The following is a 25800-nucleotide window of genomic DNA, read 5'->3' as shown; positions in this document are numbered from 1 at the left end:
AAGTTCATTGAAACCTGGCAAATGCCACAAATTCTTTTAAATTACCTGCCAGTTAGAACCAAACGTGTCCATTGTGTTAGGTTTCAGGCAAATTATCAGGTTTTCTTTTCTAGTGTGATTGTGTATGGCCCTAGGGCTACAGTACGTCAAAAACATGGCTACAAAACTAATCGCTGCAAACTAATAATACTAGTGAAAAAAGTGCTGTCGCTGTGGAGGTCTTGCTGTTAAAGTCACTGTATTAGCGATTCTGTGGAAGGTGGGTGGTTTTTGTTTGCTTGCTTGTTTTTTCCCTTTTTATTAATGAAGCTGTTCTGACATTTGTTTTCCATTACATATTAAAAAAGAATGTGAAAAGCTTTTAGAGACTTTTTTTTTTTTTTTGAGAATCCCCTTAGTAAATCCACTCAGATAGTTTTGTAGCCTCTAAGAGATACATTTGTGTAAGTAAGCCTCTTGAGGGATCCACTGCTGCTACAGGATTTGCTGTTCTTGAGAGCCAGGTTTCACCCTGTCTCAGGGGAGCACAATCAGTTCAGGCAAGAGAGCAGGGCTTCAAAAACTTTTTAAAAACCAGACCAAATTTGCAAAAGGTATAAAGCTGGAGTAAGATAAACTGTAGAGATGATTAGTAATCACGAGCCATGATTAATCTTAATCAAAGGGTCATTTAAAAGTCCAGGCTCTTGCTAATAAATGCAAGTGTGTTACTCTGTGGGACTAGAGGGGTGATTTTAATTGAAAAGTTTTTTATTCCAAATGAAAGAGAAAAGGTCTGAATCAATGAATAACTGAGTTTATATTAGGCTCTCTGATGTGGAGCAGACTAATAGGGGCTACAGCAGGCTAAGAGTTGTTAAAATGCATAAGAATATGAAGTGAGAGCTTTATGGTAGTTTTTCAGGTTCACATATGAAAAAAAGAAATTGTTTTAAGCAAACATCATACTTCAATGCATTTTAAATAGACTGCTAATAATTAATGTGGTTCACATTTATCTTTCTCCTTCCTCCAGGGAACTCCAGCCAGCTTTGTCCGCTACAGAGTGGACCATGAAAGGTCACCGTACAGTGGGAGCATCTTTGATGTAGAGCAGGAAACTGGAAGAATTGTCACTAAAGTCAACCTCAATGAAGAGCCCAGTGTCACCTTTAAGGTGAGTGATTGGCTAAATATGAAATATCATGACAGGATTGATAATGGTGCACTTAATGACTGTGGTATCAGGACTGTCAAATTGTATATCATAAATTCAAAAATATCTGTCTGCTTTCTTTTGGACCACATACACTTTAATTCCACTAAAACTGCCTAATTCATTGCATTTACATTTACATTTAGTCATTTAGCAGATGCTTTTATCTGAAGCGACTTACAAGTGAGGTACAAGGCAGCAAAAATCTGAGTCAAGGAGAAAACATCAAAGCAAAGTCCTATCAGAAAAGTGTTCACAGTTCACGAGATGCAAGTGCGAGAAAGAGCAGAAAAGTACTTTTTTTTGTTTTGTTCTTTTAAATAGATTTAAGTGCATTGGAAGATGCAGAAGAGTTCTGTTTTCAGCTGTTTTTTGAATATTGGGAGAGAGTCTGCTGAGCGTGCAGTGGAGATCAGCAGGTCTTCAGGAATGTGTAGCTATTGACTCTTTAAAATTAAAGAACATTAATCTACAGATGTGTAGCTGTCTTCCTGCTTTGTCTCAATAATCATGACACTTTGTTTTGTGTCTGTGGCCAATGGGATGGGGTTTTCGTAGGCAGTAGATTACACGAGTGCCCTCTCGGCTCACATAAAGCTCTTTTACCAACTTAAGGTGACCTTGCTAAGCCATGTTTGTAGATGTGAACACTGGAGCAGGTGCTGTGGGATATTAGGTCCTAATGAGAATGTGCCACTTACGTCCCCATGTTGTCCATCCACAGCTAGCCTCTGTCTTATTTTTTTCCCTTCGTTTTCTGTCTCTTTCATCTGTGTTTAGTCCCTTTTAGTCTGCCTCCCTGTTTCTGCCACCTCACTTTCCCTCCCCGCCATCAGGCCTACTTCTCCACAGACTATGAATGTAGATCAATACATTCATACTCGCTCTCTGGAAGCTTTACAGGCTTCTCGCCAGATCCTATTTTTCCAGTCTGTCTTAATTAAGATGCTAAACGTGTCTACAAAAAAAGCCTGCCAACCTCAAAATAGGAATTATATGTGTAGTGAGTAGTAGTAGTAGTAGTATCATAAAAAATGTAATAGTTTTGTGCTTGCTTTGCGTGGGTTTATGAATGTTCTGTCTTGCCCACTGCAGTTGGTTGTGATAGCCTATGACGATGGGGAGCCAGTGAAGACAAACAGTACTCTGGTGGAGATCACTGTTCTTCAGCCTTCTCGCATTCCAATCTTCACCCAGGAAGAGTACACGTAAGTCTGTTTGACACCCAGTTGATGCAGCCACCTCGGCCTGTGAGTTCACACACACAAAGAGCAGTCTGGGATTGAGCTCCAGGCAGGGAGAGACTGTGAAAAATGCTGGACAAGGTGCCTTCAGGAACACTTTTACATTTACATATCAAATCGCATCTTCCATTCAACATCTCAAATATTTTATCACTTTGCAAATGATATATTCTGCCGTGAGCTGCCACAAATGGCCATTAAGTCACAAGGACTCATGCATTTAATATTTTGTAATAACAATAGCGATCTGTGCATTATTGTGCTCTAGTTGTCAATATTCAGTGAAGTGCCCCAACATCTGATTCTGTCTCCATCTCAGTGCCTCAATGCTTTCCTTTCCGTGCATTACTGATTAATGGGTTTTGAGTATAAATATGTATTAGAGCTTGAGGGTAGATGCTGCAGATCATTACTGCTGTAAACCACATTCGTGTCTCACTGAGAGCAAAGCAAGGCCTCCCTATAAATTCACAAAGAATCTCTGGGCTGTTTAAGTGGCAGAGAGAGATGCAGGATGTTCGACTGTAATCCATACTACTCTGACATGCCTGCCGCACATGAGATGTACAATACGGCCGGTAGGCTGGGTGGAGTTTGTCTGTACTGATAGTACTGGGACTCAGGAGTAGGCCAAAAGTCATTTAGAATTAAAGAAATAAACATGGATTATTAACAGTCCTGCTGAGGCTACTTTGAAATATCAAGTATTAACAGTTGCTGTCTATTCTGTTGTGCTGTAGTATAAACACTTGTCTGCAGTACTCGAGTTTGTCACCAGACTGCTCAGCTTCCAGGTCTGATGGCAAAGCTACCTGGCACAATACAGTCTCTGGGAACTTAAAGTAAAGCTTGTTTTAAGTGGATTGATTTACTACCTTGTATGTCAGTCAAAGTAGGGAGTTTTGGCAGACTGTCTTCTGTAACAGAATTTGATATGCCTTTAAACATAAGACAGGGAATGCAAGCCTTGTCCAACCTGTCAACAAATCAGCTGAGGTTTGTTTTTGTATGTCTTTCTGCCCATCTCATTGAGCTTTTGTCTGTATGTGTACTTTTCCTCGTACAGATAAGTGTGTGTGCGTTGAATACATCCTTTTCTTATGGTTAGTAATCTGGCACTTTGTGTGTGTGCTCACGTTCCCTCATTGCTCAGCTGTATTCAGTGACTGACACACAGGCCCAGCAGCATAGCCATAGAAAGACCATTGATTAACGCTTTGAATGAGTGCTCTGTCTGACACACACAGAGGGCCTGGACCATAGGCACAGGCGTCAGCAGGGTCTCACCATACACGGTGGCAGGTCTGCTGTAAATTATGGGCCATGGAAGCATTAGCCAGGTGCTCTGGTCTCTCCTGCTGGACAAGGTTCTCCCTAGCTGAGAGCATCCAATCTGCTCGCTCTGCGATGAACTGTCTCCTCATTCTTCACCTCTTTGTCTCTTTCAATTGTCCTCTCCCTGAGGAATTTTCTGAACACAAATCACTCTCTAAACGTCCACATAAGCTCTCGTCTGTCTCTGCGAGAACAGTTAGTTATAGCAGCAATCAGGTAAGCTATGCCTACAGCTCCAGAGCACACAATTAAAACAACTCTGCAGGGCTTTGGCTGACTTAATGATTTCTGCTCCTGCTTTATGGTTTGTCCTCTCCATCTGTGTGAGGGAAATTAGGGGCTCCCAGTCATTGTTGGTGGGGGGGAAAAAGGTTTATACCCTAGTGGTTACTGTAGCAGCATGTTGTCACTTCTTTTTCTGAGGGTTTAAGCAAAACAACTTATGTTTCTGGAAAAATCCAAATGTTATTCAAATATTTCACTTGTTTTGATAAACCAGTTGGAAACCTTTTAAAAATATGCATTAAAAAATATTGTTGATATTAATAACAAATGCAAGTAACTAATTGTGATCTGAACCTACAGACAATTATCCTGCAGCTTAGAATTTTACACAAGTTTAACCCTAATTTTACTTCCCTTAGACCACAAGCAAACTATATGATTTAGTCTTACTGTCCTCATCAATGCTTAATGATACTGCTGCCTTCCAGGCTTAGTGTTCACTACCTGCACAGTGAATAGTGCCAAGTATCCAGCAACTAAAAACAGGGCCAATGGAGCTCTTAACTTTAATTCTTCAAGTGGCTCAATATGATTGACATGTGCACTATGTGTATCTGGAGGATGTGTACAGTACGGGCACATCCTGCAGATACACAAAAAAAGGCTTTGCAAAAACTTGGCAAAGTAAACACTGTATATGGTTTTTAACTGACATCGTTGTCATATTTCTAGATTTTGACTGTTTTGCTTTTCCTCAAACCATTTTTGACTATCACAGTAATACATTTTCTGGTTCCTGCCGATGCAAAGTTTATCAAATTAGGTTTAGTAAGCAGATCTGCTTGTTAATCATGTATATAAGAACAGTAGGATACCGGTAATCTCGGAATATTAACATGTCCCGACAGGCCACTCCAAAATGACTCAAAGCAGCTTCAACAGATTTTCTTTTTCTTATGTTTTTTCATTTTATATTAAAAATGTTAATTAATAAAAACTTGCTTAGATTTCTGGAGCACTATCGTTTAACCATTGTGACTGGCTTTTTACCATGGAAGTCACAGACATCCCTTTGGGGAAGTCTTTTAGCATTGGGCACATGGGAAGAGACTGAATATCATGTGTGTGAGACTGGAGACCAGGAAGAGTATTCCACTATCTAACATAGTCCAACTATGTGAATCCTCCCTTTTGTACTGAAGCACCGTCTCTTCCCTGATGTTTCAAAACTGTGGTCTGAGCAGTTTCCCCCCCCAGCACTTCCCCATCTAAATCTACTCTAAATCACATGAGACTCTGCCTCACTGCTTCTGAGTATGTCATTTTGCTCTCCTTGTCCTCATCCTCCTCCCGTCAGCTAACTCCCACTTCCCCTGTGTTTTTCCTCTCAGCTTGTGTGTCTCTCTGTCAGTTTTTCTCACTGTGTCTTACCTTTGCTACTTGCTCCACAGTCAGTAGCACTTAATTTTCTCCTCAGCAAAGGGTGAAATTGTTTTCATGTTTGATTCTGTGAGCATGTGCTCAGACTTTATGTAATTTTCCTGATTGGTGGACATTTTGTGTTTACTGCGAAAAACCGATTATTTATGCATTAATGTTTATGGACCTTTTTTTGGCCTTTTTGACTTTGTTTTGTGTCCACTTGTCCTTTAAACACATTTCACTAGGGATACATGCCCATATTTACACCTGTGTGTTCGTACATTATATTTTTTTTCCAAGAGGTAGGTTTTTATATTTGTATGTTCAAGTACACCTGATAGACTTTTATAAGACCTCTGCAACATGTTCTATTATTCGCCTTTCAAGTGATTGAAGAGAATTTCATTTGGGAGTGAAATGTCATACCATTATTTTTTTCCCCTGTACAGCAATTCCCTGTGCACTCAGCAGATGTTGTGCCATACCTGTCGCATTACTATGCAGTCTGGCAATCCTAAGAAGAGCTCTACAGTGCATTTATTGAGCAATGCTCTTAGTTATGCTATTAGCATAGTAAACAGTGTCAACATTACAATAAATATTACAACTATCAACACATGTCTGTACTTGTGTTTGCTGCCCCATTTATTACCCAATCAGTAATTGACACTATATTTTGTTTGCTGCATACATGTGCACACATTAAAACAATGAGGGATTGGTTTCAGCACACACTCAACCAGTTCTTAATAGTAAACATTTGTAGACAGCAAAAGCTGTCTTTGTAAATTTCCTGCAGCTCTGTGTGCTTAGCTGTCCATAATAAATATAGTACATGGATATCCTGCAACTTGAAATACCAGTCATAATGGTATTTTACAAACACTGCAAGTGATAGCCCCTAATCAAAGAGGATAAATACTCACCAAATAAACAAACATCACAGCCATTCTCTCTCATTTTTGATTAAATGAATGAACAATTCCCCTTAGTGCCCCATCAACGAACATCTGATAAAAAAAATAGCATTTATCATTTTTAGAGAGCACACATCCAACCACATAACATTTCCATTTCAGACAAGGTCATAATTCTCACATAATTAGGCTGATAACAGGCTTTTATGGCATATAGCTCTTTTTTTAGCAGTCTTCTTTCAACTGTTGTTTTACAAACATGGATATAAGCTATAGATATCCTCTATGCTTACTGCCAGGCATGTAAAGGGTTAGCTGTAGATCCTGTGAGGTCTCCCACACAATCTTGTCATGCCTCACTGCAAACCTACATTGAAAAAAGCAACCTCAATCCTCTCTATTTCTATCTATGCATCTGTCACTCTACCCTGCTATTTTTTTCTTCCTTCCTCTTCCGAATCACAGCCATAAGGTGTGAAGCTCTTTCATACCTCTGAAGGGCATGATTGATTTTCAGCCACCGGTTTGAATCTGCTGCCCTGAGCCTTGAACCTCTTAGCACCAGGAGCGTAATGACCTTTCACTTGTCTGTGCTAAGTAGGCAGGCATCACTTGGCTGTCTAACAAACGCCAAGTCACACTCATTGCACACCTCCCAAATATCAGCTAAAGGTCAATGCTGAATGCAAGGGAAGAGAAGCAGTATGACCTATGATTAAAAGCTTGCACGAAATGTTCAGATAATTCTCCGTAACATAAACAGTCTACATGTATGTATGCAAACTACATTTGGATGCAAACTACATTTGGGTGCAACCGTTTGCATACTTTAATTTTTAAATGTCATAAAGACAAACCGTTTTACTGTTGTTGCAACTGTCATGCTAAATCAGTACTTGGTTGCAAAGGTTAAGGAAGTACTAATTTCTAAGGCTGCAACCATTTTAGTAACCCAACATTTTTTTTGTTTTGTTTTGGTTTTGCCTAATTCAAACCAAACAGCTGTTTGCACGTTTTAAATCCTGCGTATTTGTAATTAAAGCCAAAATGAAGCATGAAACTGACGACATTATGAATAGTCGGAGTATTTTGAAGCGTCAGATGTCACATTCTTTATACCATATATATACTATATTACTGAATGTGATGGAGGAAGCAGCAGGTTCAGCTCTTCCCAGCTCATCCAGCAGAATCATACAATAAGAGATATATAGGTACATCTCAAAATGTTAGAACATTGTAAAATTCTTTTTTGTTTGTTTGTTTTTCCTAATTTAATTCAAAAGTTGAAACTCCACCCTCAGGGTCTCCTACCGATTGAGTGTGACCCAGGAGGCACCTTGATTACATGCCAGAATCACCAAAACTGGTTTCTTTTGACCCAAAGCAGCAGCAGCAGCTCTACTCCAAGCTCCCTGCAGAAACCCAAATTCCTACATCAATCTCTAAAACTAAGCCCAGTCACCCCATGAAGGGAACTCATTTCACCTGTATATGCAACCTCTTTTACTCAGTAACTAACCATAGCTCAGGAGCATGGGTAAGGGTTGGTATCAGACTGACTGACTGGTAAATTGAAAGCTTTCCCTTTAAGCTCAGCTTCGTCTTTACTACAATGGTTCAATAGGTCCCATACAGTGTCCACATTATTACTGGCACTGCACCAATCTGTCAGTATCATGCTCCATTTTACACTCACATGTGAACAAGACCAGATCAAACTCCTTCACTTGGGGCAACAACTTATTCCCACCCCAACCTGCAGTACAGAATCATGGCCTCAGACTTGAAGGTGCTAAGTCTGAACCCAGCTGCTTTGCACTCTGCTGCAAACTAACTCCTGCTTTCTGAAGTTCATGGTGTAATGGAGCGTAGTAACCCACAAACGAGACGCTCTCCTCCTCCAGGCTTATCAATCATCTTAATTAATTATAATTATATAACACATTTAACAGTTAACAAAAGTTAGCTACTGCATACCTGAAGTGTATATCTAAAGTAAAATTGAGCTATAGACATGAGTAATGAAAACACTGAGATAACTGACTCACAAAGAAGCAAAAGAGAACATTGACACGTTTTTGGCCTAACCGTGCCAAACCAAAAGGTAATGTAATTTTTCATAATGTGTTCTCAATGAGTTCCCAATGTTTCCATTTTGATAATGTTCTATGATCTGTGAAACTTTTTATTTATAAATTCATTATATATGACATGAATGTGGAATAGGAGACATAGGACAGTGTCCTCACTGGAAAACGTTATTTTGTAATTTGCAGTAGCCAGTTGTACTGTTTATAGTTCTTCCTGCATTCTGAGGGTATTAATCTGGTAAAGTGGAAAATGTTGGCAGAGCTTTGACAGGTAAACACGCAGGATGGCTCAGTACCTACATGGCACCGCATGACTTCACATTGCAAGCAACAGCAGCTGGACTAGTTTAGACAACATACTGATCCAGCAGCATTCAGAACATTAACTGGCCAAGTCTTCACTTGTGTGCTAAATGACCCAGTGGATGACGTGAAGTGATGTCCTGAGGGCTGACATGTCTAAGCTGGCAGAACACACTGGCTGCACAGTAAATGTGGGTTCTCCAGTTTTGCTAATGTTTTCCATCTTTGCCCTCCAGAAGGAGTTTTTGATTAAGGCCCTTTTTTTTCTTGGGGTACTCAGAAAAATAAGAAAATCTGGGTCTGGTGTGGCAAGATAAGTGATCAGAGGAATAGCTCAGGGAGGAACAGGATCAGACGGGGATTGTAAACATTTTTTCTTTTTTGTCCCTTTGTTAAAACATGGTAGTTAACGTGAAAACTTGCTTAAGTATTGCGTCATGTCTGTGTCTGTTAAATGTTAGCACTAGAAAAAGGTTAGCTAACTCTTAAGTGTATGTAAGCAGCTCATGAACAGTATGTACTAATATCTGCTAGTTTTGAATTTGGCTGTTGGAAAATGTGATACATTTGTGATACATTATATAAAAAAAAAACTACCACAATATTTATACATTTTAGGCCTATTATTGTAAAGGAGCTTTTAAACAGTTTTTGTTATAATCTTCCCTATATTCATATATTGTATTTTTTTTATTATTAAATTATCATTTTTTGCGATATTGTTGTTTGTGATCATGTTTTACTACATTTAGTGGAGAAGTTAGTTTCTGTGAAATACTGTGAGACCATATTAAACCATTAAGTTTATATGGTGCTAATTAATATGAAATGTTTTTTTTTTTTGTCAATAATTCAAAAGAAAAAAATTTCTCTTTGAATTAAGAAGTCATAGATATATAAGAAAAGCCAGATGCCAGTTTTGTTCATCCAAAGTTACATCTGAAAACTTCACCAACAGCTGCTTGTTTGCGTTTTTCTCTGGATAATCCGCAGACCAAATTGTGAACAGATTTCTTTGGAAATTAATCTTTTTTCATTCACATACATGCACACATATTGAACTGTCCCTTATTCTAAATGTGTGTATGTGCTCAAAACAAGTTTGTCATATAGAAGGCTTTCCATGTATCATGCTATAATGATAATAATAAGGCTTTTATGAATAGACCTTTTTTTTTTTGTATCGTCCAACACACTTAGCCATGTTATACTTTAATGGCAATCAAAGCTGTTGTTGAGGGTTAGCACAACAGCATCCGGCATCTTTTCTAATTTTATTCTAACAGTTACCTTTAGGCCATTGTGGCTTAGTTGGACATTCACAGTTGATAGACCTTTTTTCACACGAAGTAAATTGTATATTCTACCTAAAGAATTGACTCTTGGCAAATTAAATTTCTTTGTAATAGCATTGCTATTAGTCGCTGCACTATTTTGCCAAAGTTTTGAATATCTCAAGGGGTTTTGGGATTTTGTAATACTGGTTTTATCTCAGTTTCTCGTTTACGTTTCTCCTCTCCACTTCTCTGTCCCTCTTCTTGCTAAACATAACCTATAATCTTTAAAGTTCATACTTCTGTCAATAATACACTACAGCTCAAACTCTAGAATACCATTACATGAAATAGGCTGTGGTGCACTGAGAACTTTGATTTTAATGGACTGAGGTGTTTGAAAAAGGAAAATACATTAGATAATGGACGACATTTAGTAAACTTTTTTCTCAAACTCAATTGCAAGCACAAAAGTTGATATTTTTGGATTTTTTTTAACCACTTCTGGTAATGTGAGTCTGATAATCCAGTTTATTTGGAACTGGAATGTCGTGATTAAATGATGATTAAACGGTTTCAATGTTATAATTTAAATATCTATTATAAGATTGAGGTTAAAAGGATGTTTCCTGTATAAATCATGTTGTGCTTCCTCATTTTTAAAAATGACTGTGTGGTTAATAGACGACATAAGCCCTGGATTCACTTCAGTTTTTATTTTTTTTTTCTTTTTATGTGCTCAAATTAAAGAAGGAAACAAAAATACATTGCTTGTGTGTAATTTCTGTAATGTCTCCGTCACTCTCACATGACTAAGAAACTGTCCACCTCAACCGTTATCAAAGTAGGCTGATTCATAATTGCTGCACAAAATGTGCCCCATAAAACTACCATCAGCAGCCAAGTAGAAATGTGCTGCACACATTTGCATGTTTGTGTTTATGGGCATTAACAGTTTACGATGTTTGCTAGTGAGCACGCTACAAAAAATTGCCTGCTTTTGTTGTTCAAGACCTTCTCGAAGCACTGCATCTACATATCCACTAGAAGGACACAGACCTTAGCAGAGTGTTAACTCCTTGGGGTCAATCCTTGTGTCTCCCGGCATGTCCATTGCTGCATGTTCACTCGATGATGCAATGCACGAATACAGAGAGAAGGCGAGATAGAAAGTAAGTCGACATGGTAACAGTGGCCCCTGTGGCGCATGACAAGGTTTATACGCCTCTGCTTTGTCTCATAAGCTTCACTCTGCCATTGGCCCCGGGGCAGAGTGCTTGCTGACACCTGTGTGTGGCTCACATTTCTCAGTGGCGTGTCATTCACCCTCTCTCAAGTTGACACTGGGACTCTCTGCTGCTGCCTATAGACATCTCCCTCTTCTGCTTATCTCTCTCTCTCTCTCTCTCTCTCTCTCTCTTTCTCTCTCTCTCTCTCTGTCTCTCTCTTTCTCTCTCTCTCTCTCTGTCTCTCTCTTTCTCTCTCTCTCTCTCTCTCTCTCTCTCTCTCTCTCTCTCTCTCTCTCTCTCTCTCTCTCTCTCTCTCTCTCTCTCTCTGAAAAAAAAGAACATTGTAATTCTTTGGACTAATTGACTGAATTTGCCTACCGCTCCACACTTGAACATAGAACTTATTTACCTTCTCTGGATTGTTTAGTTCTCAGTGTATCCACAAGTTCATAACTCAGACTATTTAATTATAAAATATAATTAAAGATCTTTTTATTTTGTGTGCCTACAGTATATATTTCTGTTTGTCCTGTAGTGTGCACATCCATTTTGTATCTGCCTGTTAGTATCTACCCTCTGCATGTAAAAACACCTTTTTACTAATCTACACACTTCTTACACCTTCACACCTTCCATGGGTATTTCTTTTCAGCTTACAACCCTCTAACAGAGAAGTGATAACATGTCAGCTCTGCCTCAATCACACCAAGCACCTCAGTGCAAGTTCCATTCATACTCAAGTCGCACTCAAAGAGCAACCTGAGAAAAACTTATGAATGGGTCAGCACAGGTTATCCAGACCTATTCTAGACCAGAGTTTCATATAGGTCACTTGAAGTGGGCTCTAGGAGCACCTGGTATTTTGAAATCTGGGAAAACCTTAAAGATCTCCTTAAAGTGCCACTTGGGGCCTCATTCAGGATACAGGATAAAATGTGTGTGGCATCCAGTTATTCTATAATTAGAAACAAACAGGTTCAGACCTGTGATATGAGTCATGTATAAAAAGTCTACTACCCTCCAGGGGGTGGAAAACATTAATCTGAAATTACAATGCCTTCATCTGAATGCATTTGGATTAAAAAAGTAATAAATAAGCATAATAAACACAAATGCCTGGACATTTAGTTTTCAGTTTAGTATGTCGTCATTGCTTCCATGCTTATCAGTGTACTGCAGTTCCTTCATTTTGTGGATACAGCTTTTTAAGATTTCATGTAAGAATGAGATCATATATAGGTATAATTCAGGAATGATAAAAATAATTATCGTGCAGTTCTAGTGTCCAGTATCATCCTTTGCAGCACTCAACATTCTAGCATCACAAACAGTACTGCAGCTAATGATATTCATTTCACTTACTACTACATCTGTGATTTTCACAAGATCACTCTCCTTTGCTTTAAAAATATCTTTTATTAGTAGTATTGGCATGATATTGGTGCTCTGCATTGCACTGTTAATATTTGATAATTGCTTCTTGTGCCCTAATACAACTACAGACTTTTTATTTTTGTGAATTATACTTGCAGCAGAAGGGAAAGAGAGACACTTACCTAAATTCAAATTTTATGACAGAATCGGGTGAGGAGAAAAGCTTCATATGTGGATGCTAAGTATATTGTTAATCAGGCACATCTTATTGTAATACCAATGCCAAATAATTCACTGCACTGTTTCATATTGTAATTGACCAAAAAGAGAATATCTGTTAAATTATACCAGACCATTCATATCATACTGATAAATATTTCTTGTATGAAAACAAAATTGCCGGAAAGCAGTTTCAGAAGGCCACAGTCTGTTAAGCAGATTCAGACCATTATTCTGAATTGAATAGTTGCATCACACACTATTTGAATTACTGCACAATAACCTTTATCGTGCAGGTTTGTGTGTGAAAGTCATTTCAGTCTCAACCACAGCCACTTACCAGCAAGGGAGCAGTTACTGTTTGCTAAAAACAGTGTCATCTGGCCAATGACATCCCCACTATTGGTTTGTAAATGTCCAGGACAGTCATTACATTGCTGAAAGTGTACTCAAAATGACGGTACGTGCATTTGGGCGACAACCACTGTGTCCCCTTTGGTTCCAATATGTGACTGATTTAGCATCACATGTTGCTGCACCTCACTGTGCTCACATTGTTCAAGGGCTTGCCTCTGTGATTTTGTCAGCCTGTTCCTGAGCCAAACAGGTAATCTACTTATGTGAAGGCCACATTAATAAATTGGTTCCCATCACCATGGAGCATGGTGCAGCTTTATGCTCCTGATTGCTCCTGAGACAGCAATTATTCAGTGACAGCCCAGCAGTTCAGCCAGAGGGAAATTGAACAGAAGTCATTTTGTATTACCCAAACAACACATTATTCACATGTCAATAAACACACTGTATTTTTCATGAAAGGCTTTGTGAGCACATCCAGTGCAGGCATTTCATTGCAGCATGCAATCAACAGTGTTATTTCCCCAGATGGTAAATTATATATCTTCCATCCAGAGCAATGGCTGTATTTCTCAGAAAATTCCAAAGATGTCCTTGGGGATTGGTTGTCTCCAGAGATAAGGCTGGAGTCTATAAATACCAATCAGAGAAATTTAGAATGACCATATTTTTATCCTCTGGATAATTTTGTTTTTTGTTCATATTGTAAAATGTGTTGTCGTGTCATGCTCAGTAAGGGCTAGAGAGATGAAACATTGAAAAGCATGTTACAAACATGGGCTGGAGGCATCTAATCTGAATATGTACTTCAGACTGCCAAGATGGCGTCTTCTCCTAAAAATATCCTGTAACACTGACATTAATAGATTCTGACTGCAGATTATGGTGTGTGTATTACTCCCACATTATTGCTACACACGTACTGCTGTTGTGAATATTAGTCAAAGTTTAAGTAAAAGCCGGAAAGAAGGCATATCTCTACACATCCATAAATTCTTACACACACACACCTCAAATGAAAGAATAAGCGATAAAGCAGCCACAGCATCACAAGAGGGTGTCACAGTGAGATGACATTATCACATTAAATCAGCCCTCACCGACACACCACCAAGACAGGATTCCCTGCTATTTATGGCAGATGTAATTTCTGAAGAGAGTGTTGACAATCATATCTGCTGGATATGATTACACACTTGTATGCCTGATAGTCAAGCATAGTCATTAGCTGTAACTCTCACTTATCAGGGGGAAAACACTCTAATCTGTTCACAGAACAATTTGTTTTTGTTTGGATATTATTTTTGATCTGATAGAAGTGTGTCTGACAGCTGCATTATCTGTTAAAATGTCAAATTCAAAAACCACAAAAGACACGTTCAAGTGTTTTGTTTTGTTTTTATAAATTAATAAATATATCAGTAACTAAAAATAATTTGTGGATTTACAATGCCACTAATTAACAGTAAGGAATGACTTTTTTTTTTCTTTTAAGAATGTTTCCTTTCTTTTATACTTTCAAGCAGCTTGTCTTGGTCAGGGTTGATGCTGTATCCCTACAGCTTCCTCCATATCCTAGCAAAAACCTCAGCCTTCTGAGGAAGCTATAAATCTTCTTTAATGTCCAGGGTATGTCATGGGGTCTTCTCCCAGTCCATCGTCTCCAGCTTTTGACCCTAGCTTCGAGCCATGTCAAAGACTGAGCAGAAAAAAATGAGACCATTGCCTCATACCTTATCTCTTTCCCTACTGCTACTCTCAGACACAAAGCCATCATTACTACTGACGATGCCCCAAATCCATATGCAGTGTTTTATTACTTCCCAAACGACACTGTGCTCCCGTTAGAGGAAACTTGTTTACTTATTCACTTGCCAGTGAGTAAAAAATTGCAAGCTGTGTTATCTGGAGACTTAAATGAAGTTAAAGTGAACAGTAAACCGTTGTTAGAAATGATAAAATAAATTAAAAGCAAAACTAAATAATTGGAACGATAAATCACTGTTGTTGAACAATTATGGTTTTTAAGATGTTATAAGTTTGCTTATAAATAAGAACTCAATAGTTGTCATTATTCCTGAGGGATGGCAGTGGCTTAGTTGGTAAAGTCGGAGGGTCGGATGTTCTTCCCCCACATCTTCATCTTGAATCATTTTTGTACTGTACCTGCAGTCAAGGAATGTCTAGCACTAGATCCGTGGCAGCTACAGTGGTCCCTCAAGTCTTAATATCATTTCTCTTACGTTTTGTGTTTTATGTCATTCCAGGTTTCTTCCAGTTAGTGAGCTGGCTCCAATTGGAACGCCAGTGGGGACCATTTTCGCTGCTGCTATCAATCAGACAATCTTCTACTCTATTGTGGCAGGAAATGAACTGGGTATGTGCTTTTTTTTTCTCTTTACGGTGCTCCATAGATTTTGTTTTCAACACTTCGCGAGTCACTAAAATTATGTTACAGGCTTTATGATTGAAGTACAAAGCACTCTTGTCCCTTTTTATTTCTTACATGGAGCAGAGATACTCTTGTGCCAGTGTGTCAGCTTCCATGAAGCCTTTTGTCTGACAACTGAAGATGGGCATAAAAAATTTATTTTTTTCACTGCAAACAAAATTTCAAAATATTTAATCTACTGACACTATAATATACACAATCGTCCTTTAAATATTCCTGAGAAAGCTTACAGGTTTTTTCCAAAATTGTTGGATACATGTCACAGCCACAGGCACTGTTTGTCCCCCTTTGTCTGAAAGTACAAGGGAACTTTTGGCTTCTACTCTCGGCTTTAGACTGCTTTTCACACTTGTTGGCAGAGTCTGAAGAGCATAATTACACCCTGGGAGCAAGAGAACACCAGACAGGTGTGAGGTTAGCCAAAAGTTGGGGAGCTGGAGAGTGTGAAGAGCGTGGAACGAAGCTGTCAGTCAGTAGCCCTTTCCTTACCGACACTACTGTATGAGAGTTCTCTAAATCTACCTCCAGGCCACTAGCGGTTATATTTTTAGGAAAGCAAAAGTGTGACATTTTTACATACCCACAGAAGATTTAAGGTCTGTCTGAAGCATTAAAAGTAAAAAAAAAAAATCACCTATGTGTTTTTAGTTTTTCTGCGCTCGGACTTAACAGTGATTGAACTGACAGCAAAGTTAAAATAAACAATCTGTGCAACTTCTATTGTAATATTTAATGCAGCTTTTGTGTGATTTCCTTAGCACACAATAATAGCTCTTTTTCAATTCTGTTGCCACCCACTACAAGCTGTTTAGTTTTATTCAGTAGCACATGCATGATACAGCTGCTTCAGCACCTGGATAATTAAACTCAACATTGCTGCGGGTGTTAAATGTGCTAAAATAGCTTGATTGAGTTAATTTAATAAACATGTCTTAGTTCTGTCTTTTTCTCTGTTTCTCATGTGCTCTGTTTTCTGTTTGGTTCCAGGTCATTTTAGGGTGAACAACATGACAGGAGTCATCTCCATAGCTAAACTTCTGGATTATGAAAATTTGACCAGCTATGTTCTCAGGGTCCAGGCAGACTCTATGTTGGTTGTCATGTCCAACCTCCGTGTGCCTTCTAAAAGTAAGATACAGCAGCCAATAAGCGAGCGAGTGTGGAGGGTGGTTAACATAAGCATGAATGGTTGTCTATCGTTGTGTCTCCCTGTGTTGGCCCTGAGATAGACTGGCGACCTGTCCAGGGCGAACCCCACCTATCTCCCATATGACAGCTGGGATGTGCTACAGTGAACCTAGACAGGATAAGCTGTTGGATGGATGGATGTGGGGGCTGATTTGTGTAGTTGGAAATCGTTGATGAAATAATAAATTTCATGTGATTCCAGGTGTATTTAATGTTCAATCATGACCTTTTAGTCTGTCAAATTATGATTAGATGCAGCTATTGACATGATTTTGCAGCCTCTTTGTGTCTTTTATATATATTCTCATAATATTGAATTGTTTTGCATCATTTGTGTGTGTGTGTGTGTCGGTGTGTGTGTGTGTCTGTGTGTGTGGATCATAGATGCTTAATTCTGCCCCACTAGGCGAAATATCAAAAGTGATAGAAACATTAAACATGCTCTCCTGCTGAAACATATTAAAATAGAGAAAAAGCACAATTTACCACAGAAACCCCAGTTTTTTAACTGCCTCTCACATATTACATCTATTTGTGTGAGCTAATCTGTTGAGTTGCTGATTTGGATCAAAACAAGGAAAGCACTGTGTCAATGAGTGTCACGCTGTGTGGAGCTGTACTTTTATGCTTTATGCACTGTTGCTTTTCTTCACTGCACAGCTTCATTGCTGGAACTGATGTCTGGTTGTTCAGTCTCGCACTTAATTCAACATCAAGCTTTTTTTAATTGACAATGGATAGAAATTGTATTAGGTGGTTTTCATGTCCAGTTCAGCATCTGCCTTTGCAAAGCATTATCAGAAAGGCAGCTTATTTGTCTGATCATTATGTCCTTATGGGAATGATAAATTATTTTCAAATGTGGTTATTATTTAACCATGTCAAATATTAACATATATATTTAAATATTATATTTGACTGCCCATGTCCACCTGCAGCATAACAAGTTTACGTAGGTGTATAAAATGTATGCACACATTTGATGTTCATCTTTTAGTCATAGTAATAATATGATTTATTTCCATGTAGGTCTAACATTATAGAATCTTAAAAACATTTGTTTTCATTTAAGCGGTCCAGCCCCCACAACATGGGTGGGTAGCAAAACATTAATCACAGGACATTGTTTCTTATTACAATGCCAATGTAGAGCCCCAGTGTGTTTCAAACAAACTAAATTGTACAACATGGTCAACCTCAACCAAACTCCTCAACAGCAATATCATTTTCACAACCGCCTCCTGTCTGCATCTCTCATCCTCCTAGACCTCTCCCCAAAAGTTCTGTGTCTTTTGCCTGTCTTTGCGGTATGGCTGTCGTGAGTTGCATTCGTGAAGTTGCACTCAGATTATCTAACCAAAAAGTGATGGACGTTCTTGAAGGGAGATTGAGAGAGAAGTTCAATCTTGCTTTCATCATACCTGGTCATCACTGCGTAAAGGGAGCATGGTTGTCAGTTTGTCTCTTTCAGAAAGTTACAGAAATTGCCAGACACAACCGCTATCAAAAAAGGAGGTTTGAGATGCTGCTTGACCAACCGTGAAGTACTTTGTTTGAAGCATGCTTAGACCTTCAGACTGCACTCTTTGATGGCTTTGCTTTAGCTGGAATATCATTAGGCTGTTTTATATACAGTTTACAGACACAAGTTTTGTATAATGATGGATTTAGTGATAACAACAGATGCCATTCACTCTATTCATTGGTAGCTCAGAAGGACAATTAATTATCTACCTGCTCTCTCCTTTTTGCACTGTATGTCTCTAACAAACTAACAATTGCAACTACAAGTACAAAGTAGTCCAACATACCCATCAGTTATCTGAGAGATGTAAAGTAGAGGACTCTATCACACAAGGGAAAGAGCTTCCCTGGCATCGACATGCTGACATCCTCTGTTGGCGGAGTGTAGAGAAACCATTCCATTTCTCACTCTTATTATTGAAATGCAGATCAGAGCTCCATGTCGCTCTCACCCAATTAATCAGTTCTGTATAGAGTTTAAATTATCTGAGCATTACTGGACTTGTTTGATGGATTGTTTTAGCCCAGTTAGCACCAGTATATATAGGGCATATGGCAAATGTGCCAGACCTTCAGACATATAGAACTCTAGCCTTCTTATTTGTATAAGAAGGCTAGAGTTACCTAGCACACTGAAGTACATTCTGTGTGTGTGTGTGTGTGTGTGTGTGCGTGTTTGCATGTGAGAGAAGGATACAGAGAAAGGAGGGAGAGAGCAGTTGTTTTTATGTTTTTATTTCTTGATACTCTGAGAATACAATATGGCCACTTGTTACAAAGAGAGGCGAGAGAGTAAGTGTGCAGACGTCTTTTGCGTCCCCTGGAGACCTCCCTCTGTGCCTCACACTATAGCTTTTGTGCCTGTAATTTGATGTGCTTTGTTTTTGTTTGTCCAAATCCCCTGGCACATTCTTAGCTCCACTGCCATATGACTTTACATTTTTGTATGCTGCAGAAGAAAAATGGTTCTTGACACTGCATATTTTTTTCCTAAAATGCAGAGTTTGTACGGTTTTGCTCCGTACTTACAGTATTTATGCTGTACATTGCATAGATGTAACTGTGAAAAATTAGGGGGATGAATGCCTGTGCTCAGTATTGAAGAGCACATTTCCAAAACTCTCATTACTTTCCCTCCACTTTTAGTAAAAATGAAACCAATCAAGTAGTTCCTGTTTGTAATGAATGAGCTGTTTTCCGACAAATTTCCAAATCGAGGTGTTTCCTTAATTATAAATAAAATATAATAATGGCTTTAGCCAATACTGGTCACAGCTCTTGTCCTCAAATGACCTAGGTATTACTCTATTTAAAATTGTTGATGGCACGCCAACAGTATCTTATTTGGAGCTTTGCTGGCATAGTGTCATACTTTAAGTGATGACTTAACTTTCAAAATATTCCAGGGAATTACTTGAGGCTCTCTTTTGAAGTTGTGGGCCAGCTTATGACCATGAAAAATTACATTGACATGACAATTTTGAGTCTAAATCATGCAACATTTGATCAACACCAGTTTGGTTGACTTCAGAGATGACTTTATTCAACTAGTGATGTGTTTAAAAACAAGTAGTTTAACAACTAGTGGTTTTGATGATATAAAGTTTCTGGGTTGATGTGTCCCAATTCCTATTTTGTGAGGGTGCAGGAAACTTTAAGTTATCAGATGCCTAAATTGATGGGGTACTCTGAGTCTGAAATTATGTATGTTTCACTATTTTTGTTTCACACAACCTTGCAAAATACATACATGCTAGATTTGTAGGACATTAAAAGAATTGAATGTTTTCTCATGTATTTTTTATTATTTATTTTTTATTTTTGTAGCTAACACAGCCAAGGTCTTTATTGAGGTCAGAGATGAAAATGACCACCCTCCAGTTTTCTCCAGGAAGCTCTACATAGGTGGTGTGACGGAGGACACCAAGATCTTCAGCTCTGTGCTCAAGATAGTGGTAAGAAAACGCTGTTGCTTTTTTGTTGATTTTTGTAGATACATAACGCATGGAAACGGACTGAATTTGAAGTACCTGATTCTGCGCCCACTTCTTCAACACTTACCCTGCAGTCATAGTGGGAGACTTTGTCTAATCCGCCCTCTGCAAAAGAGTTTCATCTCTTTCCCATATCACTCGCTACATCTCTTCCTCAATTTCGCTCTCTTCACCTTCTGTGGTGTCCACAAGCAGGTAGGATCAAAGTGAGCTGAGTGGTGTAATCCTTGTATGTTCACAGAAGCACACCCTGTCTGATTATCAGCCTTCTCTGCTAAGAAGTTTCACATTGTCACCCCATGTACTGCTCTGTACTACACTCTGTTATCTGAATCCATGAGTGGGTGATACTGTATGCGTACTGTAGGCTTGTATTTTTATGTAAAATCCTTGAAAACTTTGTTGCCCACAATCCAATGATTGTCAGCACTGCAGCTGTCAGCATTTATTTGTTAATGTTCAACACCGCAAATAGGTTCATGTGTCAGCGTTTCAGGACTTGTGTTTTGTCGGGTTTATGTGCACCTCACTTTTATTGTTTCAGGGTGATTTACTGTTACTGATGTTACAAAGTCTCTCTAGGCATTTTTCTCTGGAGAGTAGTCCACCCACCGAAGTCCAGATCGAGAAAGATCTGAGCTAAAATGGTTTTTATTTTCACTTATTATTACTGTTGTTGTTTTTGTACAAGTAGTCCTTGTACTGGTAATAATGGTGGTGTATGAACATACTGCAGGATGTGTAAAATGATTATGTCCAGGAAATAGTACATGTTGCATGTTGTCTTTAAAATGTCCTTAAAACAAAGGTTGTAAACTAAAAATGCCAAAAAGTCCAAATCTCCTTAATAAATTACTCTGATTAGATTTGGTTACAAGAAATATAAGCTGCCTTTTGTTGTAACATATTTCTGTGTCAGTGATAAAGTGTTCAGTTTGACTTTGGCCACAGTAATGGAAGCAGCACTAGAGATCATAGCACATACTGGGCATCATCTGTAATTGTCAATATATATAATAAACAATGGGAAATTAGGTTTTTTTCTGCACATTTGACCAAGGTAAAACAATACTGTGCTGTTTTTGCTATTATATCAATGCTAATATTCAGGAGTTTGTTGCCATTTCGCTGTAGCAAATTGAAGTCTGCCTCATCCTTAATAGTGGATAATCATCCCTGTAGTACAAGTAACCTGTACCTTGAACCTGGTTTTCAGCTGAGTATGCTCCACTTAACACTACATAGATATAACTGGATACAACGCTGTTTAATCTTTTTCTTCTTAAGATTATTAAGTCTGCTTTGTAGCATTACTGCGAGTTCACCTGCAGCCCAAACCCAACTGATAACAATGTTTTATGGATTTTACATCTTTTCAAATATTTCAGAAGTAAAAGGATCTCTTCTATGAGAGAAGCTAGCAGTTTAAATGACACTGGGACCTGGCCAGAAACATGGGAGCTATATACAGTATAATGAAGAGGCCAAAGGCCGGTGGTGTCTAGAGAATATTTAAAAAATAAAAAAGTAGGAGTTTAATATCTAGCAGCAAGTAGAGGAGTACAAAGGTCATGAGGGAAGATTCATAAAAAAGTATTTCAGACCTTTTGGCAGACGTGAGAATCAGCCAAAAATCATTAAAGGATTCACAAAGTGAGCTGATAGGCCATAGATTTGATGGTGTCTAAAAGTAAAAAGACAGGACCACCAAAGGCAGTCAAGGATTATATTCATCTCATTGATGGTTTCAAATAAAACTATTTGGTTGCTTTTACTACAGGAAATGAGCCCATCTTTAATCTTTATGTCACATCTTAAAAAAAAGCTCTTTCAGGACAGAAACATTCCTTAAGGACTTGTTAAAGCTGTGTGAATCATTGTTTAATCCATCTGACAACTTAGGTGAAGCTTATATTTACAGATCCGATGAGTGAATCTGAAGAGATTCAGACATGCGTAGGAGATAAAACATGGGACAAAGGATAGCCGTATTCTCCAAACAACTGCAGAAAAAGGGTTTAGTACTGGAAACATCTGAAGTTTAACTCAAATGCTGATTGTTACAAATACATAAAGTAAATGGCCAATGTCTATGTATTATACTGTATATCTATTTTAATCCTAATTTTATTATTTGAATTATGATCCGATATCTCGGGAGGGCATTGATGTTATTAAGCATATTATCATGTGTGTATGTATTGTGTTTTAAAGTAAATTGTGCATCTAAGAAAGCAGAAAGTTTAGGATATGTGGTTTATCCAAAGTGTTTATCCAAATTCTCAAACCTCCAACCCGTTTGACTTCATTTTGGTAAGACAAAAAGACAAAATAACCATAACCAAGGACAAATCCCTACAAATATTTTTGGGATGTCAGAAATGCCCCTATGAATATTTGAGCAATGTCATTTACATACTCTTTGATGAGAAGCAGTCCGGATCGTGGTAGCAGCGTTCAAAATTAAAAGAATCACATAAGTAAGAAGTATAAAGTGAAGAGCGATCTACTGTAGCTATATGTGGTGAACTTTTCTACAGACTTAATTACTGTGGCTAATCTGTGGCTAGTTTCTGCATTCAGTCATCTAGCCTAGGAGTACTGGGTAATACTCGAAAGAGTGCAAGTCAATACAAGAACTGGTTGGTAGGACTTTGCAGCCAGCACATACAGAATACAGCTCAGCATGTGGTAAGGAGGGATTGTCTGGGAGGCTGTACCAACTTAATGGTGGACAGCATTAGTAACCAATCAGAGGGGCAGTTTTTTCAAAGCATGGTAATCACTTGTGGTTTTAATGATGAAATATGTAAATTGTAATACTAACAGTTGATATCTTTATCATGGTTTGCCTTGAAACCAGTACAAATTCATACTTGTATAATGTGCAAACTGAATTGTGAAATTGGGGATAACTAATTTAGTATTAAAAAAAATGTTAATTATGAAAGATGGAAATTAACAGCTGATTAACCAAGTCATCTAAATTTGTAAAACCCATTTTATGTTGGCTCAGATATAGCACTGAAAGATCATTCATTAAACACTGCTGTTGTGGCTTAAACCATCCAGCCAATCCAGAAATCTATTTCTGTCCTTTTCCTTTGAATAGACACTATAAATTGAAGTATGTGCTGTGTCTATATAGTATCCACAGTATGAAGTGTATTAGGTCCTCCAAATACCATCCCTATTTTAAAGAAACACTTTGATCCCACTTGATAATGTAGTCTTTGATTTGACAAACGTGTCACAAAAGCCATTCACTCACGTTCACATCACTTGAGGAACATCTCAAAAATCAGATCTTTTCCATCTCTCGTGCTGACATTGAGAAAGTTATACGTGCCTTCACACAGTCATCTCTGGACCATTACAGCTCACTGTATTCTGGGTCATGCTGAGAACCAGCCTCATGTCTGCAGCTCATCCAAATAGCTGCTGGGCTACATTAAATTCAAAGAGACACGATCTAATAACTCCTGTTTGAGCCTCTCTTCATTGACTTTAAGATTTTACTGATTACATTCAAAGTATTTTATGGGCCTGTGTGATCTAAGTATTGCAGAGTCACTTTTAGAAGATTTACAGTACATACATACTACAGTTAAGTTTGATGCTACTTGAATTTGCTAAAAATGTGTGCACCCAATGAGGATATCCTATTTATTTTTGATTTATTCAGTCTTATTTGGGACCTTACTCCGTACTTGCCCTGCTCTGCCACTAGCTGGAAAAAAGACAGAGATTGCTCCTATTTATCAGTGTCACTTGCTACAGACAAGCACTCAGAAAATTGATGTCTGCGTGTGAGCTCAGTGGCCAGTCAAAACATCGCCTCAAAGGGCGATGGGAGAATTCTGTGGTTTTGTCTCCTTTGACATAAAGTGGTTTGATGAAATGGTTTTTCCCCATTTCATTTTCTTGTTTTCTTTTAAGAAATTGTATTAACACTGGCTCAATATCACTGAAATGAAGTCATTACTCAAATTTAATAGATTTTCCAAGGTAAAGCAGCTATAATCAATATTTTTTTAGAAACAATCCATAAAATGACAGAGTCTGGTTCAGTAATGAACTGGATCTGCCAAGATACAGTATTCCCCTTAGGAATTCGTAGAGACCCAAAACGGAGCTAAAAAAGATTTTAAACGAATGATTATGTTGCTTTGTCACTGCTGAATGCGTCAGTAAGTAATAATTGCAAAGAAGTTACTATAGCATTCGGGACGTCCAGTAAACGAGAGGTTGAAATGGGTATCAGATGAATCTTTGCTGCGTGTCATACGCTTCTTTGTTTGTACAATCTTTTATCAAACACACAAAAGTCGCCCACAACACAACTAAAAATTGTCATAACGGTGATGTGTGAATGTTGTGTTCTTAGCTTGATTTTGTCAGGTATGTTCTTCTTGTCGGACATCAGACAGGTCTAATGGTGTGTTATCCTGAAAAAGGTTACAGTTTGTCCCCCGTCCACAGAATAATTGTGTGATAAATAACAGTAGGATTGATGTTACACAGGGAATTTTTGGGGGGTAAATTGCCACTTACTTCCACGGGAAACATTACTGCATTACTGCGTCTTTTCTTTTTAGTTTTTCAAGCATGTTGCACTGCCAGCCCACATTGTTCATGTCACAGCAGGTGTCTACCATCGCCTTTCAAAGACAAAACATCCCCTGTAATATCACTGGCTATTTGCCTCAAATGAGTATTAATAAATAATAATAACAAGGTTATTTGTCTTTCATTGCATTGCAGGCCACTGACAGAGACACTAGGAATTACAGTGCCATGGCATACCGCCTGATCATCCCACCCACGCCAGAGGGCCAGGACAGCTTTGTCATTGAGACCTACACAGGTATCATCAAGTCGGCCACCATGTTTCGGAACATGCGCAGGTCCTATTTTAAGTTTGAAGTTATTGCAACAGACGACTACGGAAAAGGTCTCAGCAGCAGTGCCGAAGTGGTGGTGAGTGTACAGCCATATACTGTTGTGTGTACTGGTGAATACTCTTAGTCCTTGCCTTATATGTCACCTGCTCACAAGTGTCATATTGATTGCTCATCGTGTGTCTTCCACTGTTTGGTGTCATCACAGTAAATTAACAGAACTGGCTTGCATTGTCACCTGTCTACAAGTTATTGATACAGGTTAGTCCTCATTAAAGGGACACTCTACTGATTTACCTTGTCAAAATCAATTCGGTAGTTGCTGGAAATGCTCTACAGACTGCCTTCTGTGCCTCTACAGGAGCTTTGTCAAGTCTAAGATAGTAGTCAAGTGTTTACACTCTAGGGATTTTTTTTTCTTTTTTAAGCAGAGGTATGACATTTTGGGACATACACTATCGCTTGCTCTCAAAGTTTATTAAGGCAAAGTTTTATCATATTATTCTAACCCTCATATGATAAACATAAGGCCAGGAAACACCAAACTGAGGCTC

General features: G+C 38.4%; 1 protein-coding gene across 1 annotated transcript in view; it reads left to right on the top strand.

The window, feature by feature from the left end:
- The window catches only part of LOC137134200 (protocadherin-15-like), a 183957-nt gene that overhangs the window by 137969 nt on the left and 20188 nt on the right, over nucleotides 1-25800 (top strand). Inside the window, exons 24-29 of the mRNA XM_067518787.1 lie at nucleotides 1016-1156; nucleotides 2291-2403; nucleotides 15455-15564; nucleotides 16627-16767; nucleotides 20179-20306; nucleotides 25110-25325. Of these exons, the coding sequence (XP_067374888.1) occupies nucleotides 1016-1156; nucleotides 2291-2403; nucleotides 15455-15564; nucleotides 16627-16767; nucleotides 20179-20306; nucleotides 25110-25325 (849 nt within the window). The remainder of the gene's footprint in view (nucleotides 1-1015; nucleotides 1157-2290; nucleotides 2404-15454; nucleotides 15565-16626; nucleotides 16768-20178; nucleotides 20307-25109; nucleotides 25326-25800) is intronic.

Source organism: Channa argus, chromosome 1 (assembly GCF_033026475.1).
Source record: "Channa argus isolate prfri chromosome 1, Channa argus male v1.0, whole genome shotgun sequence".
NCBI lineage: Eukaryota > Metazoa > Chordata > Actinopteri > Anabantiformes > Channidae > Channa > Channa argus.
This window is presented reverse-complemented; position numbering and strand designations above follow the sequence as displayed.